General features: G+C 51.5%; 1 protein-coding gene across 1 annotated transcript; it reads left to right on the top strand.

Moving 5' to 3' along the window:
* Positions 1-2,188: 2,188 nt before the first annotated feature.
* Positions 2,189-14,820, top strand: Ntan1 (N-terminal asparagine amidase). Its single transcript, XM_090324784.1, has 10 exons — positions 2,189-2,379; positions 10,025-10,127; positions 10,204-10,269; positions 10,516-10,624; positions 11,471-11,544; positions 12,475-12,528; positions 12,700-12,753; positions 13,249-13,346; positions 14,200-14,313; positions 14,513-14,820. Exons 1-10 carry the CDS (start codon positions 2,299-2,301, stop codon positions 14,687-14,689), a joined length of 930 nt encoding a protein of 309 aa, XP_090180910.1. The 5' UTR covers positions 2,189-2,298; the 3' UTR covers positions 14,690-14,820.
* Positions 14,821-14,886: the final 66 nt, after the last annotated feature.

Genomic DNA, 14,886 nt, shown 5'->3' with positions numbered 1-14,886 from the left:
GAGAGACACTGTGCATGTCACATTCAACTGTTGCTTAAAGCCCAAGTTTGTTTACCTGTTCCTGTATTTGTGAAAATGACCATTTTTATGCATATTTATTTTTCTCCAGTTGTATTTATTTAAAATGGAGCAATATTTTCTTGATCACAACTATTTTGTAATGAACAGCTTCTCTTCTCTAGGGTCTTCCATGTATGCTCTTCTCTCATACTGACAGCAATATATTGCTTTAATTCCAGTCTGTAAATAACTTTTTTGGAAAAAAGAAATTTGTATTGTTTTAAAAAGTCTTCTCTACTGGTGATTATCTTTGGTGGCTTGGTGGAAAGTCACTTGAGAATCTTAGGTTCTCTTTTTAACTGCTGACAAAAAGGTAGCCTTTGTGTACAGGATAAAAGTCTACTCTGGGAGGGAAGGGTCCTTTGTGACTGAGAAAATAGTACAGTATACAGGGTTCGATTTACAAATAAGTCTATTCCACTTCAAAGGAGATTGACTAAAACATCTATCATGAAAATAATGCAATACTTAACCTGAAATTTTCATTCACATGCTAATAAATGGGGTTATTGTAATGAAACCGTTTCACATAGATGTTCTTTGGATTTTGGGTTTGCTTAAAAAAAAACTAAAGCTGATTTGGGGTGCTAAAGCACTTTCTGCATAGGAAGATAGTTTCCAACTTTTAGGGGAAAACTGCCCTCTTGTTTGGGCTGTCTAGAAACAGAAAACGACAGACAATAGTGAATGTGGTGCACCCGACATACCGTGCCAGCCCCGCTCCCTGAGCCAAAAGGAACATGCCTGGTCATGCCCAAGGAAACAACATGCCAGCCAGGCATGGCGGCATACAGCTGCAAGCCCAGCACTTAGAATGCTGAGGCAGAAGAATTGAGAGTTATATGCTTTGAAAGAACATAGGGAAAAATACAATGAAATCTTTTCTATCATTTTTCCAAGAAAGCAATCCTTCAGAGGTGTGTGTGTGTGTGTGTGTTGCATGGGGGTGTACTGGGGTTTGAACTCAGGGCCTGCCCCCACACACACCTTTTTTTTTTTTTTTTTTTTTTTTCTTTGCGCCAGTCCTGGGCTTGAGCTCGGGGCCTGAGCACTGTCCTTGGACTTTCTCAAGACTAGAGCTCTACCACTAGAGCCTCAGCACCACTTCTGGCTTTTTTCTTTTCTATGTATGTGGTACTGAGGAATAGCATCCGGGTCTTTGTGCATGCTAGGCAAGCACTCTGTCACTCGCGGCCCACCTGGCCCCTTTTTTAAGGCTGGCACATTACCACTTGTCTAGACTTGGCAGTCTCATGTGGACTGGCTTCAAGCCAGACTTGGTAGGGCTTGGGTGGGAGTGGGGCAATGCCATTTTGGCCAAACCTTGCAGATAGCCTGAAGTGCCTGCACACTCTGGTCATTTGGGGAAGTCACCTAAAACCCGCAAAGCTCTGATTCCAGTGGCTGGCTGGCTTGTGGCTGGTCACTCAGAGTTCTCCCCTAGTGTGCCTGAGGCCCTGGGTTTCCAGCCCCAGCGACCCAAAACCACGAAACCCCAGCATAACCTCATTCGAATGGCCTTAAATCGTTTACACCGAGCAAGTGCCACCATCCCTGTTCTACAGAAGAGAAACCCACTCGGTTCAGAGAAGTCAGAAGCTGAAGATCACACAGCTACCCCGGATCCAAACCCTGGTGGCACGTTGCATCCGTCCTGATTTACGTAGAAGTATATAGAGAGCACTGGCTGGGGAGCACTGGCTGCAGCCTCCTGCAGGTTAGGGCCCTGCAGCAGCTGCCCAGGGACAAGTGAGAAATGGGGGCCAGAGGGCTGGTTCAGAGTTTTGGGGTGAGTGTAGTCACGGGGGGGGGGGGATGTATCTGCGGTTGGGGGACGCCCTAGCCCTGCGGACGCCTGCGCCCTGAGCAGAGGAAGCCAGGGCTCTCCTGCTGAGCACGCCCATCTCAGACCTGCTCCTCCGACTGGCCAGCAAGATTATATCGCCCCATGCTTCTAGGACTGCATTTCCCGGCATCCTTTGCGGTGCCGTACCACACTCGCGGCTGGCTACGTGTCTGCGTTTGGACTACATTTCCCACAAGGCCCTGGGCCCCCCCCAAGGTCTTCCTCATCCTTCTCCGTTCGGACTACATTTCCCGGCATCCCCTGCGATGGCGAGGGGCGAGGTGTCCCGAACGGCTGAGGGCGGGGACGCGGCGAGGCGGCGGCGCCCGGGGACTCCGGGCAGCGGAGGCCGCCGCCGCCTCCCCGTGTCTGCCCGGGCGGCCGCCACGGCGATGCCGCTGCTCGTGGACGGGCGGCGGGTGCGGCTGCCGCAGACGGCGGCGGAGCTGGTCCGAGCTCACCCGTGTCTGGAGGTGAGCGGGGTTGTCGCTGGGGGCTCTGGGGCGGGCCGAGAGAGACCCGCCGCCGCCGCCCGGGCTCCCGGGGACTCAGTTTGAACTTGGCGCGGGCGAGTCTCGGGGCCGCCGAATACCTTCCGCCCTCAGACTTCGGAAGCCCGGGGCGCCCGGCATGGCGCCCCGAGGGCTCCCCAGTTTCCAGACCCGGCCCGTGGGCGCCAGTCTGGGCTCCGGTCCTCACGGCAAGCCCGGGCTGGCGGAGCGCGGACCTGGTGGGGCTCCGGGCTGCGTGTGGGGAGAGGAGCCGCGCGCGGCGGCCCCCGCCTCCCTCCCCTGGCCGGCCGGCCCGCGGGGCGTCGGGCGCCCGGCTGTTTCCAGCCGGAAGGAAGCTCGCCCGCTCGCTCGGGCCCCAGCTGCACCCGGTGGGGACCACGCCCCGGGGAAGCGAGTGTGTGTCCGTCCTTGTTTTTCCTGCTTTTGTCCTGGCCAGGACTCCGCGGGTTCGGGGACCCCCCCCCCCCGCCCCGGGAAGCAGGGGACGAGGAAACACGGGGGTCGCGGTTCCCGGTTAGGGCGACTCCGCGGCCGTGGTGGAGCCGGTCCTGCCGGCTGCGCCCCGGGCTCGAACGCGGGGCCTGGCCCTGGGGTTTCGCTCCAGTTAAGCCCTCGGTTGGTTACGTGGAAATTGGAGTCCGGTGAACTTTTTTCCCCTGCGCGGGCTGACTTCTAACCTCGATCCTCGGATCTCTGCCTCCTGAGGAGCTGGGATGAAGGGCGGGAGCCACCTGCGTCCACTTGGGTCCGCTCTCTTCGTTCATGCTTCCCGTGAGCTTTCTAGAAAGTTAACTTCCCGAAGGCCAGTGGAGCTCAAGCCCTACCAGGTGGCACCTGGCATAGGCTCAGTGCTCCCTCAGTGACACAGATGGGCCGACAGGCTGCACCTGAGCTATGCTTGGACTCCCTCCCTCCTTCCCTCTGTCCATCCGTCCGTCTGTCCGTCTCTCTGTCTCCCCCTCCTCTCCCTCTCTCCTCCTCCTCTCCTCTCTCTCCCTCCTCTCTTCTCTCTTCCCCCCTTCCTCTCTCCTTTCTCCCTCCCCTTCCTCTCTCCTTTCTCCTCCCCACCCCCTTCTCTCTTCTCTCTCTGGCCTGTCCTGGGGACAGAACTTAGGGCCTGATTTCTGTCCCTTAGCTTTTTCACTACCATTTGAGTCACAGCTCCACTCCCCGCTTTTTGTGGATGAACTGGAGGCAGAGGTTCTTAGTGCTAATAAGTGTGAGGTACTGGGTGGGGCGCTGGGTTGTGTCACTTTCTGAGTGTTAGGTTCCTGTCCAACAGCTAGTGAAGGAAGTAGTGCTAGCTAGGGAAAACACTTGAACCACCTAAAGAATCTAGTGACTCCGCTTCTGTGTCAGCAAGTTTCTGTGGCAGGAAGTGAGCTCAATGTCCATTCCTGGAGGGACCTCTGGAGGTCTGGTTCTGCCCTGTTCAGGGAGAAGAGTCTGGAAGGCCCGAGTGGGGAGCATGCAGGCTCCAGGAACATGGTGCAGGGGTCCGGGGTAGGCCGCAGGGGACCCTTGGGCCCTGTGGACGGGGGCTGACCAGTGTGTCTGGCCCTGAGTGTGAGTGGAGGGAGAAGTAAACCTAGATTAATGAGGGCTGTGAGTGAGGGATCCTGTACCTAAAAGCCCGAGGAGAAGTGCGTTTCATGATTCCTCTTTTAGGGAAAAAGACAATATAAACCAGCCAGGCATGGCCGGGTCCATCTGTAATCCCAGCACGTGGGAGGGGGAGGCAGAGGCAAGCATTGAGTATTCCAGGCCAGTGTGGATTCCATAGTGAGATTTTGTGTGTGTGTATTTGTATGAATGAGGGCTTGAACTCAAGGCCTCTTTCTTTTTTTATTTTGCCAGTCCTGGAGCTTGAACTCAGGGCCTGGGCACTGTCACTGGGCAAGACTAGCACTACCACTTGAGCCACACACCACTTTCCACGTTTTCTGTGTATATGGTAGGGAGGGATTTCACCCAGGGCTTTGTGCACACCAGGCCACACTCCTGGCCCTCAAGGCCTCTCAGTCTTCCTCAGCTGCTGTGCTCACAGCTGCTGTCCTCCCCCTTCATGCTGGCAATTTGACATTTTACTTGGTTAATTGTAGATAAGAGTCTCTGCTGGTTAATTGGAGATAGCTCTCAGATTTGTTTGCCTGGCTGGCACTGAAACCCAAGATCCTCAGATCTTCGGTACTCTGAGTAGCTATGATTAAAGGTGTGTCCACCAGCACTTAGAGACACAGGGCCACAAAAAAATATGTGTGTGCATATACATGCATACATATGCATGTGTGTATGTATATGCACACATGTAATTCTCTTTGGTTAACAGCTCTAATTCAGGTTTTGGTGATTGTACTAACAGGATTTAATTTTTGTTTGTTTTTTTTTTTTTTTTTGCAAGTTCTGGGGCTTGAACTCAGCCTGGGTGCTGAGTTTCTTTTGCTCCAATGTAGTACTCCACCACTTCTACTTAAACACAGATCCTCTCTTGACCAATCTCTTTCTTTTTTTTTTTTTTTTTTTTTTGCCAGTCCTGGGCTTAAGCTCAGGGCCTGAGCATTGTCCTTGGATTTTTCTCAGTGCTAGAGCTCTACCACTTGAGTCTCAGCACCACTTCCGGATTTTTTTTTTTTAAGTATGTGGTACCAAGAAATCGAAACTGGGTCTTCATGCATGCTAGGCAAGCACTCTACCACTAGGCCAAACTCCTGGCCCCTCTCTTTCTTTTTTTTCTTTTTTTTTTTTTTTTTTTTTTTGTCTTGGGGCTTGAATGCAGGACCTGGGCACTGTTCCTGAGCTTCTTTTGCTCAAGGCTAGCACTCTACCACTTGAGCCACAGCACCACTTTTGGCTTTTTCTGTGTATCTGGTATTGAGGAATTGAACCTAGGGCTTCATGTATGCTAGGCAAGCACGCTTCCACTGAGCCACATTCCCAACTCATACACCTTTTTTGATGGTATATTGGAGGTAAGAGACTAACAGATTTTCCTGCCCAGGCTAGCTTTGAACCTCTGTTCTCAGGTCTCAGCCTCCTGAATAGCTAGGGTTATAAGCACAAGCCACTAGTACCCAATCTAATTGAATTTTTTCTTTGATAGGTATACAATACTTTTTTTTTTCCCCCACCAGTCCTGGGCTTTTAGCTCAAGGCCTGAGCACTGTCCTTGGATTTTCTCAAGGCTAGAGCTCTACCACTTGAGCCACAGCACTACCTCTGGCTTTTCTATATATGTGGTACTAAGGAATCGAACCCAGGTCTTCATGCATGCTAGGTAAGCACTCTACCACTAGGCCAAACTCCCAGCCCCCACGATCCACGATACACTTTTTTTTTTTTATGTGGTAGTAAGACTTGAACTCATGGCCTTGTACAAGCCAAGTGTCTTCTTCAGAGCTGGCACTTATCACTTGCTCTGTGCCTCCAGTCTGGCTTATTGTTGGACAATTGGATGTGGAGCTTCATATATTTTACTCTCCAGGTTGGCTTTGATCTAGCATCTTAAGATCAGCCTCTTGTTAGGTTTACAGATGTGAACCAGTGTTTCCCAGTAGGTATATGATGTGTGCGTGTGTAAGGCATGTTTGTGTGTGTGTGTATGGATGGATGGATATATATGTATGGATGTGTGGGTGTGTAGTTCCTGGGGCTTGAACTGAGGGCCTTGAGCTCTCATTTGGATTGTCCACTCAAAGCTAACACTCTGCCACACTTGACATATGCCTCCAGTTCTTTTTGGTGGTTAATTGTAGGAGATAAGGGTCACGGTTGTTTTTCATTTCTGGGCTGGCTTTGAACTGTGATTCTCAGATCTCAGTCTCGGGTAGCTCAGATTACTAGTGTGAGCCACCTGTACCTGGTCAACATGATAACTTTTTTTTTTTTTTTTTGCCAGTCCTGGGCTTGAGCTCAGGGCCTGAGCACTGTCCTTGGACTTTCTCAAGGCTAGAGCTCTACCACTTGAGCCTCAGCACCACTTCTGGCTTTTTTCTATGTATGTGGTACCGAGGAATCGAACCCGGGTCTTCATGCATGCTAGGCAAGCACTCCACCACTAGGCCAAACTCCCGGCCCCAAACTTTTTTTTTTTTTGCCAGTCTTGGGCTTGAACTCAGAGCCTGGGCACTGTCCCTTAGCCTTTTTGTGCTCATGTCTAGTGCTCTATCACATGAGTCACAGCACTAATTCCAGCTTTTTCTGAGTAGTTTATTGGGGATGGGTATCAGACTTTCCTGTCTGGGCTGACTTCAAACTCCATCCTCAAATTTCAGCTTTCTAAGCAGCTGGGATGCTGTGTGTCCCTGGTGTCTCTTTCAGCAGGTGGATGTCTGGGAGGCTATGCACCGTCTTTCCCTTGCCACAGTTTCACTCACTGCAGCCAGCCACAGTCTGAAAACATTCCATGGAAAGTTCTACAGTATTAACAGTTCATTAACTGTTTATGGTTATCACTTCGTTTAGTTTATTTTTTATTTTTATTATTTTTTTTTAATGGGACATGGAGCTTGAACTCGGCCTGGGCGCTGTCCCTGAGCTCTTCAGCTCAAGGCAACCTCCCTACCCTTGAGCCACAGCCCCACTTCTGGTTTTCTAGAGGTTAATTGGAGATAAGAGTCTCAGGTCCTTTTGTGCCCTGGGCTGGCTTTGAACCTTGATCCTCAGATCCCAGCCTCCTGAGTAGCTAGGATTACAGGCGTGAGCCACTGCGCCGGATGTTTTATTATTGTATCTTAGTCACAGGTTTAAAAACTAAACTTTATCCTGGGTGTGTGTACAGGGTACACAGGCGCCTTTGGGCCTCCCCGAGGTGGGGAGAGGGGGGTTGTCTCAGGATGGCAAGGCTGAAAGGCGATCACGACCTGGGTTGTAGAGATGACCTCGGGTCTTTGTCTTCCACACGTGGACCAGATAGAGGATTATGTCCAGGCAGGCCCCATATTCAGGCAGTGGTGGAGCCAGGCCTGCATCCCTGCGGTGTGCCTGACTCTGGCATTGTAGGGCTCAGTGCTATGGCTATTACCCGTGGAGTTGTTTCCATGAAATCATGAGCTCAGTAAAAGCTTAGCAAGCGCCTCAGTCACAGCCGGGGGTTCGCACATGGCTTGGTGCATGCTCAGACCATTGCCACCCACAGGAATGCCCTTGGCGCATGCGCAGGCTATTGGCCAAGCTCAGAATGGTCCTTAGCGCATGTGCAGATCGTTGCCACCCTGCAGAAGGGCTGTGCTGGCCACAGTCTGCCCAGTTAAAACTTGCTTGCTTTCCACAGTCCTACAACGTTGGTGCAGGACTCTGGTGTTTTTTGTTTGTTTGTTTTGCTGTTTTGCAGTGCTGGGTGTGAGGCTAGCCCTCTAGTGCTGAGCTACACCACTACCCTTGTTTCTACTTTTTGGGGCAGAGGGCAGCAGTCTATTGGTAGAGTGATTGCCTAGCATGCATGAAGCTCTGGGTTCGGTTCCTTGGTACCACAGAAAAAGCCTGACATGCTGCGGCTCAAGTGGTAGAGTGCTAGCCTTCAGCAAAATTTAGCCAAGGACAGAGCCCAGGCCTGGAGTTCAAGCCCCAGAACTTACCCCCCCCAATTTTTTTTTCTTTTGGATGAAGCTGGGCTTTGATCTCAAGGCCTTGAGGTTGCTAACACTTGGCTCTATCACTTGAGCCATACCTCTAGTCCTGTTTGGACTTGTATACCGGGGCTTGTGTACTGGGGCTTGAACTCAGGGCCTCTTGTTCTTTACTTGATTTTTTTCCTCATGGCTGATGCTGCACCACTAACCAGCATTTTGCTAATTAGAGATAAGAGTCGTAGGGAATTTTTTTTTGGGGGGGGGGGGAAGAGCTTGGCTGACTTTGAGCCTCCAGTCTCAGCCTCCTGAATTGCTAGGATTACAGATGTGAATCATTGGTGCCCAGCTAAAAACAATATTCAGTTGCATGGGAAATTATGTAAAATTCAAGGTGGACTATCACCTGTGATTTTTTGGGGGGGTGCTGGTTCTGGGGCTTGATCTTGGGGCCTGGGCACTATCCCTGACCTTTTTTTATGTATATGTCTAGCATTCTCCATTTGAGACACAACTCAAATTGGAGACAAGAATCTCATGAACTTTCCTGCACAGACAGGCTTTGAACCAGAGTCCTCAGATCTCAGGTTCTGAGTAGCTATGATTACAGGTGTGAGCCACCAGCACTTGGCTTTTGTCCTCTTATTTATTTATTTATTTATTTATTTTTGTCCTTTTTTTTTTTTTTTTGTCCTCTATTTTATTATGAAAGGAGCTTGGGACGTGGCATGTGCAGATCAGGCAGGCCTCCAGTGGAGGTGGCTGCACACTTTTCACTTGCCCCTCTGCAGTCTTTTGAGTCAGAGGGAAACTGGGAGACCTATTAGTCAGTTAGCTTTGCATTTTTGAAAAAGTGCCTAATTCAGTGTTCATTGAGTTTAACCATGTAAATTCTTCCTTTTTGTTTTTGGTGGTGCTAGGGATAGAACTCAGGGCCTTGTGCATGCTTGGCAAGTGCTCTGCTACTGAGCTAGACACAGTCGCTTCTGGGTGTGCACCCTCTTCTCTTTCCTTTTTTTTTTTTTTTTTTTTTTGCCAGTCCTGGGCTTCAGCTCAAGGCCTGAGCACTGTCCTTGGACTTTCTCAAGGCTAGAATTCTACAACTTGAGTCTTAGCACCACTTCTGGCTTTTTTTCTATGTATGTGGTACTGAGGAATTGAACCTGGGTCTTCGTGCATGCTAGGCAAGCACTCTACCACTAGGCCAAACTCCCAGCCTTCTCTTTCCCTTTTACCTTTCTTTGGCCTTACTAGGGCTTGAACTTGGGCTCACACTTGCTAGTGTTCTTTGAGCAGTGCTTCCATCCTGGCAGTCTGCTTCCAGCTCCTGAGTGCTGCAGTTGCAGGCATTCTCTCTCTCAATGGGCTGTGTAAGGGCTGATGCAAATACTCCAATCTTGGTTACCTAGTTAACACATCCTACATGCCCTGTCTTTAATAATGAGATCAGAAAACATTTAGACACTAGAGCAAAGCCAGGGTGACAAGAAAAGTACCTTTGCTTCACCTTAGCTGTGGGTCTGTCCTTCTTGTGTTTTCCTGGTGTGAAACAACTTTTCACCATTATGGTAACAGTAGTATATTCACAGCTGTTAAAAAATTCACCGTCATCCCTTGCCTTCTAGTGAACCTTGAGTTCTCCCACAATCTCCTTTATGTGTGACTGTGTTATTCCCAGCCTTTTGCAGTTCTGAGCAATAGCAATGGCCCATTTTGAGTTCCTTCCTCAGTATGAATTTGCAGAAGTGGGGTTCCTAGATAAGCAGGTTGAGAAGTCCTTCGCCCCAGTCTAGAAAGTGAAGGGCTGGGGGTGGGGAGTCACCCAACACTGCTCCAGCGTGGTCAGGTGTCTCCACTGTTAAGCATTCGTGCACCTCCCTCCTCTGGAGGTAAAAGCACTACCTTGTTTGCTGGCATTGCTACATTGAGTGTGCCAGGGCACACTTCAGACAGGCCTACGGCCCTGCATCACCTCCACTCTCTCCACCCCTAGTTATTCACGCCTCACTAATTTACAACCCTATTTTGTTTTAATTAAACAGGAAAGAGCCAGACTTCTCAGAGGTCAGTCTGTTCAACAAGTGGGACCCCAGGGCCTTCTGTATGTTCAGCAAAGAGAGCTTGCAGTGACCTCCCCAAAGGATGGTAGGTTAGGAAGCCGTAAAGTGGGCGTTCTTCCCAGAGGCTACTGGATGTTTTATTTGATTTCTTTTTTGAACAGGCTCCATCTCCATTCTGGGTTCTGATGATGCCACCACTTGTCACATTGTGGTCCTGAGGCACACAGGTATGCTCAGAGGCGAAGGGAGCCATCATGTGACCCCTTTGTGCACGTGGGGCCGGCTGACCTCTGAAGCCTGGTGTCTCCCCGGTGCCCTGGTCAGAATGGGGTGGCTGGGCGGCACGGCTGCTCTCTTCTCTCTTCCTCCCAGGACATCCAAAGACAAGGCGTGCCCTGCGGACAGGAGTGGCCTTGGCTTGTATGTGGATTTGCCATGAGAACTAATGACAGCCGTGTCACCTTGTTCTGCAGGTAATGGGGTCACCTGCCTGACACATTGCGATGGGTCGGACACCAAGGCCGAGGTGCCACTGATCTTGAACTCCATCAAGTCCTTCTCTGACCACGCTCAGTGCGGGAGGTGAGCGCCACGCTTGTGTGGAGGGTGCTGGGGGCTGGCTACGCACATGTGACTTTGAACTCTCTTGAGTAACAGTGTACTTTCCCTTCCTCTGTGGCCTTTCCTGTGCCAGGCCAGGCCCCCAGCACTACCAAGCTACAGCTGCCACTCAGTCACTCCTCCAGCACTGCTGTTTATGGGGTTCGGGAGTCCCATTAGGATGCCAGGGAGAGTGGGGGCTCACCCATATCTCCTGGACTCCACAATGGTTTCAGTAGGGACCACTGACCGAACTGGTCTCCCTCTCCCCCTCCCCCCAGTGTCCCCACATGGCACATGTTACACAAGCGGAGTCCCTCATTTGTCTAGGCACACAGCCCGGGCCCAGTGTCCACATCCTGTCCCCTCCTTCCTGTCACCAGCCCTGGCCCTCCTCTGGTTAAATGCCCAGTGAGCCTGCAGCCTGCCTAGGTGCCAGGGAGACTGCACCTCGGGCTGCTGATGGCGGCCTCTGCTCCCCCTCCCCACCCAGCCAAATGTAAATGTGCCCGGGTCCATGCCGGCCACCTAGGGTGATACTGGGTCCTGCGATGGCTTCTGGTTCTGGGGCTCTCAGGGTGAGCTGAGCTGAAGTTAGCTTCTGTCTGCTGGGGGCATAACGTGGGACTGGGCCCAGGACAGGGTCCTGTGTGTTCCTGTGACTTGGACAGGGCCGCACCACTGCCTCCCAGGGCCCCTGCTGCTGCTCATCCTCACAGAAGGGGCGGTGTCAGAGGTGGCAGACGGCACCAGGGACAGCATCACCTCTGTGCCCTGACACTGTCACTAAACACCCACACGTCTGAATTCTGTCCCCTCTCTCCCCAGGCTGGAGGTGCACCTTGTGGGAGGCTTCAGTGATGACAGGCAGTTGTCACAAAAACTGACCCACCAGCTGCTTAGTAAGTCTGCCATCTTCCCCCTTAAGTTTCTGTGCTTGCTCACCGTCAACACGCCTAGTAGCAGAGCCAGCGAGCTGCCTGCAGACAAGCCAGGGATGGCAGCAGGGGCGGTGTGGGGAGACAAGATTTGCTGAAACAGAACTGGAAGTTGGAATAGCTGGCACAGACCTGTGGTGAGCCTGCTTGTTGGCCCGACAGGAGCACAAGGAGGGTGCTGGAGTAGAAGGCAGTGGCACGTGAGGGGCAGACACTGGGCTGGGAGGGCCACTTCTTCTGGGAATCTGAGTCACCTAGTGTGCACTCACTTGGGCCTGAGGCTGAGCAAGACTCAACCACAAACTGTGTCATGGCTCTCCGTAGAACAGTTCTGCAGGTGATGAGAGTTTTGAGGAGTGTGGCACTTGGGGTGTGGTGGCATATGCCTAGAAGTGGAGCAGGAGGCCCCTGTGTCAAAGAACCACAACACACCACAGTCCTGGTTACTGGGGAGGCCGAGATGTGAGCACTGGAACCAGCACAGGTTGGAAAGTCCACAAACGATCCCCAGTTACCTACCTACAAGCCAAAAGCAGAGCTGGGTCTCAGGTGGTAGAGTGCTGCCCGGGAGTAAACAGCCTCAGGATGAGTGCCCAGGCTGAGTCCAAGATCCAGGTAGGACTGGCACAAAAATGGAGGGGGGAGTCACAACACAAGAGTAGTACTGGTTGTGTAGAAATCTGGATTCCAGGGGTAAATACAGAAGTAGGGAGAATCAAGACCTGAGTCACCAGTGCAGGGAAAGCGAGGTGACTGACATGCTGTCCCCGGAGCAGTGGGGGTGCTGTGTGGGCAGCTCGCTCGGGTCCAGCTGTTGAGGATGGTGGGGCAGTGGCCAGCTGACCGTCCCGCACCTCTCCTCTAGTGATGTCAGCCTTCCTGTCCTCACTGTAGGTGAATTTGACAAGCAAGACGACGACGTTCACCTAGTGACGCTGTGCGTGACAGGTGAGTCTTGCCATTTCCCAGGGAGCCTTGCTGGCTGTCCATCCTCCCTGCTATGGCCGCCTCTAGCGCCCAAGAGGGGAGGCTGCCGGAAACTCAGCCGCCTCATCTGTACAAAATAAAAACAGCATAGCACATCTAGACCTGGTATCTTAGTTATTTCTTTTTCTTTAGAATTAAATGACCGGGAAGAAAATGAAAACCATTTCCCAGTCATCTATGGCATTGGTAAGCAGTGTTTATTGGAGGGCTGGAACGGGTTACAGGTGGACAAGGTAGGCTTGGAGTTGAGTCAGAGAGGGCAAACTTGTGATCCACTCCTGTTGGAATGCGACAGCCTTGGGTTTAAACCCTGGCTCTGTGGCTTTCCCCAAGCCTGTGCCCGCACCAACTAGTATCACTTGAGCCTCTGCTCTCCCCAGAAATCCTACACAAATGAGGAGCTTGGCACCCTTCCCCCCACCCGATTCTGAGCCTCAGCACCGACTTGGCTTCACTGAAGGGGCTCTGCTCTGTCTTGAAGCTCTTGTTCACTGATTGCTTGGTAGTCAGTTCTTTTCAGACACAGTCACTACTAGTTAGCCTCCTGGGTCACTGGCTGAAGGCACAGCATGTCCCCATGTCCCATCTGTCCCCTCACTCTCGAGCGGTTGCACATGGTGGTAAGAGTGTAAGAGCCCTACTTACTCCTTTGTCACTTCAGTCCTCTGTTGTCCCTTGTAGCTGTCAACATTAAAACTGCAGAGATCTATAGAGCCTCCTTTCGAGATCGAGGCCCAGAGGCAGAGCTGCGGGCAGCCAGGGCGTTAGCAGGAGGCCCGGTGAGTGCAGACCCCTCATGGGGAGGGGGAAGAGGGCACCATCAGGAATTCTGAGGAAACCCAGAGGAGGAGCTGATGGCTGCCTCTTGAAAGTTAGGGTTCTCCAGGAACTTAGATATCCAGGTCTCTGTTCCATACCACAGCCCTACCAGGTCACCGAAGTTAATTCTGAGAAACACCCCTCGCCCTGAACCAGGAGGGCCAGGAGTGTGCAAGTAATCCACATGGCCCCAATCAGGGGGCTGTTTTTTGTTTTTGTTTTTGGCCAATCCAAGGCCTTGAACTCAAGGCATGAGCACTGTTCTTAGGCTTTTTGAAGGCTAGTTAGTTAGCTTTAGCACTTGAGCCACAGCACCACTTCTGGCATTTTCTAGCATGTGGTACCATGGAATCGAACCTGGGTCTTCATGCATGCTAGGCAAGCACTCTACCACTAGGCCAAACTCCCGGCCCTGGCGGTTGGTCTTAAAATAGTCTTCGAAGGCTCAGTGGCAGTGCTTGCTCAATGAGCATGTGCAGGACCATGGATTCAGTTCCTAGCACTATAGGAATAAATTATACAAAACACTCTTAGGTCCCATTTGAGGAATGAGTGGGAGGAGATCTCAGCCACTGGTGCCCTTTCTATTGGTGGGTCATCAGGCACTGGGAGCTAAGCAGCTCAAGGTGAATCACAAGGTGACATTTTGGACAGCCCCAGGGAGCACAGAGCAGTGGACCCATGTGACTTACTGCTCTGCCTTAGAATGCTGCCGGAACTAAGCAGAGCGAGGAACTAAGCAGAGCGAGGGGCATGCTTGGCTGGCGGCAGCCGGGCTGTGTGCCTTACCACCTCTTTCCCTTGTCTCCCCAGATGGTCAGCATCTATGATGCACACACACAGCTACTGCGGATAGGCCCCTACTCCTGGACGCCATTTCCACACGTGGACTTCTGGCTGCAGCAGGATGACGAGCACATACTAGAGGTGAGGATTCACATCTGCAGACCCTGCCTTCCTCTGTGAGGGAACAAGGGCCTGTACAGCAGAGAAGAGCTGATCCTTGCGGGTAAGACCATCAACAGAAGGTATGGGCAGAGCTGCATGCAGCTGGAGCATACAATACCGTCTTGATGGAGGTAGGACTTACTGTCTCTCCTCTCATGCTCCATTTTTGTTTTTCCAGAACCTTTCTACATCCCCTCTGGCTGAGCCCCCCCACTTCGTTGAACACATCAGGTCTACCTTGTTGTTCTTAAAGAAGAACCCTTCTCCCATGAACACTCTGTTTCCTGGAAATCGGGCTCTCCTCTACAAAAAGAATGAAGAAGGGCTATGGGAAAAGATTTCTCCGAGAAGCTGAAAATAGGAAAATTACCAAAGAAAGCAACTTTTTTTTGGCATGACAAAGACTACTGATGGGGTTTGGAATGGGTAGGAATTTGCATTCTACATCTATTAGTGTTAAGGCACCATTCATATTCAGTCAAGAAATTTTCAAAATAAAATCTTATTTTGGCAAAAGGCAAGTGTTAATGTTGACTTTATGCTTTACTGCTA

This window comes from Megascapheus bottae, chromosome 36, assembly GCF_031878675.1.
Source record: "Megascapheus bottae isolate mThoBot1 chromosome 36, mThoBot2.hap1, whole genome shotgun sequence".
Lineage (NCBI taxonomy): Eukaryota > Metazoa > Chordata > Mammalia > Rodentia > Geomyidae > Megascapheus > Megascapheus bottae.
The sequence above is the reverse complement of the archived record's forward strand: the minus strand, read 5'-3'. Positions and strand labels throughout refer to the sequence as shown.

Excerpts from the sequence above, each read along its gene's own strand:
- Ntan1 (XM_090324784.1), top strand. The coding sequence starts at position 2,299 with ATGCCGCTGCTCGTGGACGGGCGGCGGGTGCGGCTGCCGCAGACGGCG. Across the intron at positions 2,380-10,024 it reads GAGCTCACCCGTGTCTGGAG|GAAAGAGCCAGACTTCTCAG; the intron begins GTGAGCGGGGTT and ends TTAATTAAACAG. Across the intron at positions 14,314-14,512 it reads ATGACGAGCACATACTAGAG|AACCTTTCTACATCCCCTCT; the intron begins GTGAGGATTCAC and ends TTGTTTTTCCAG.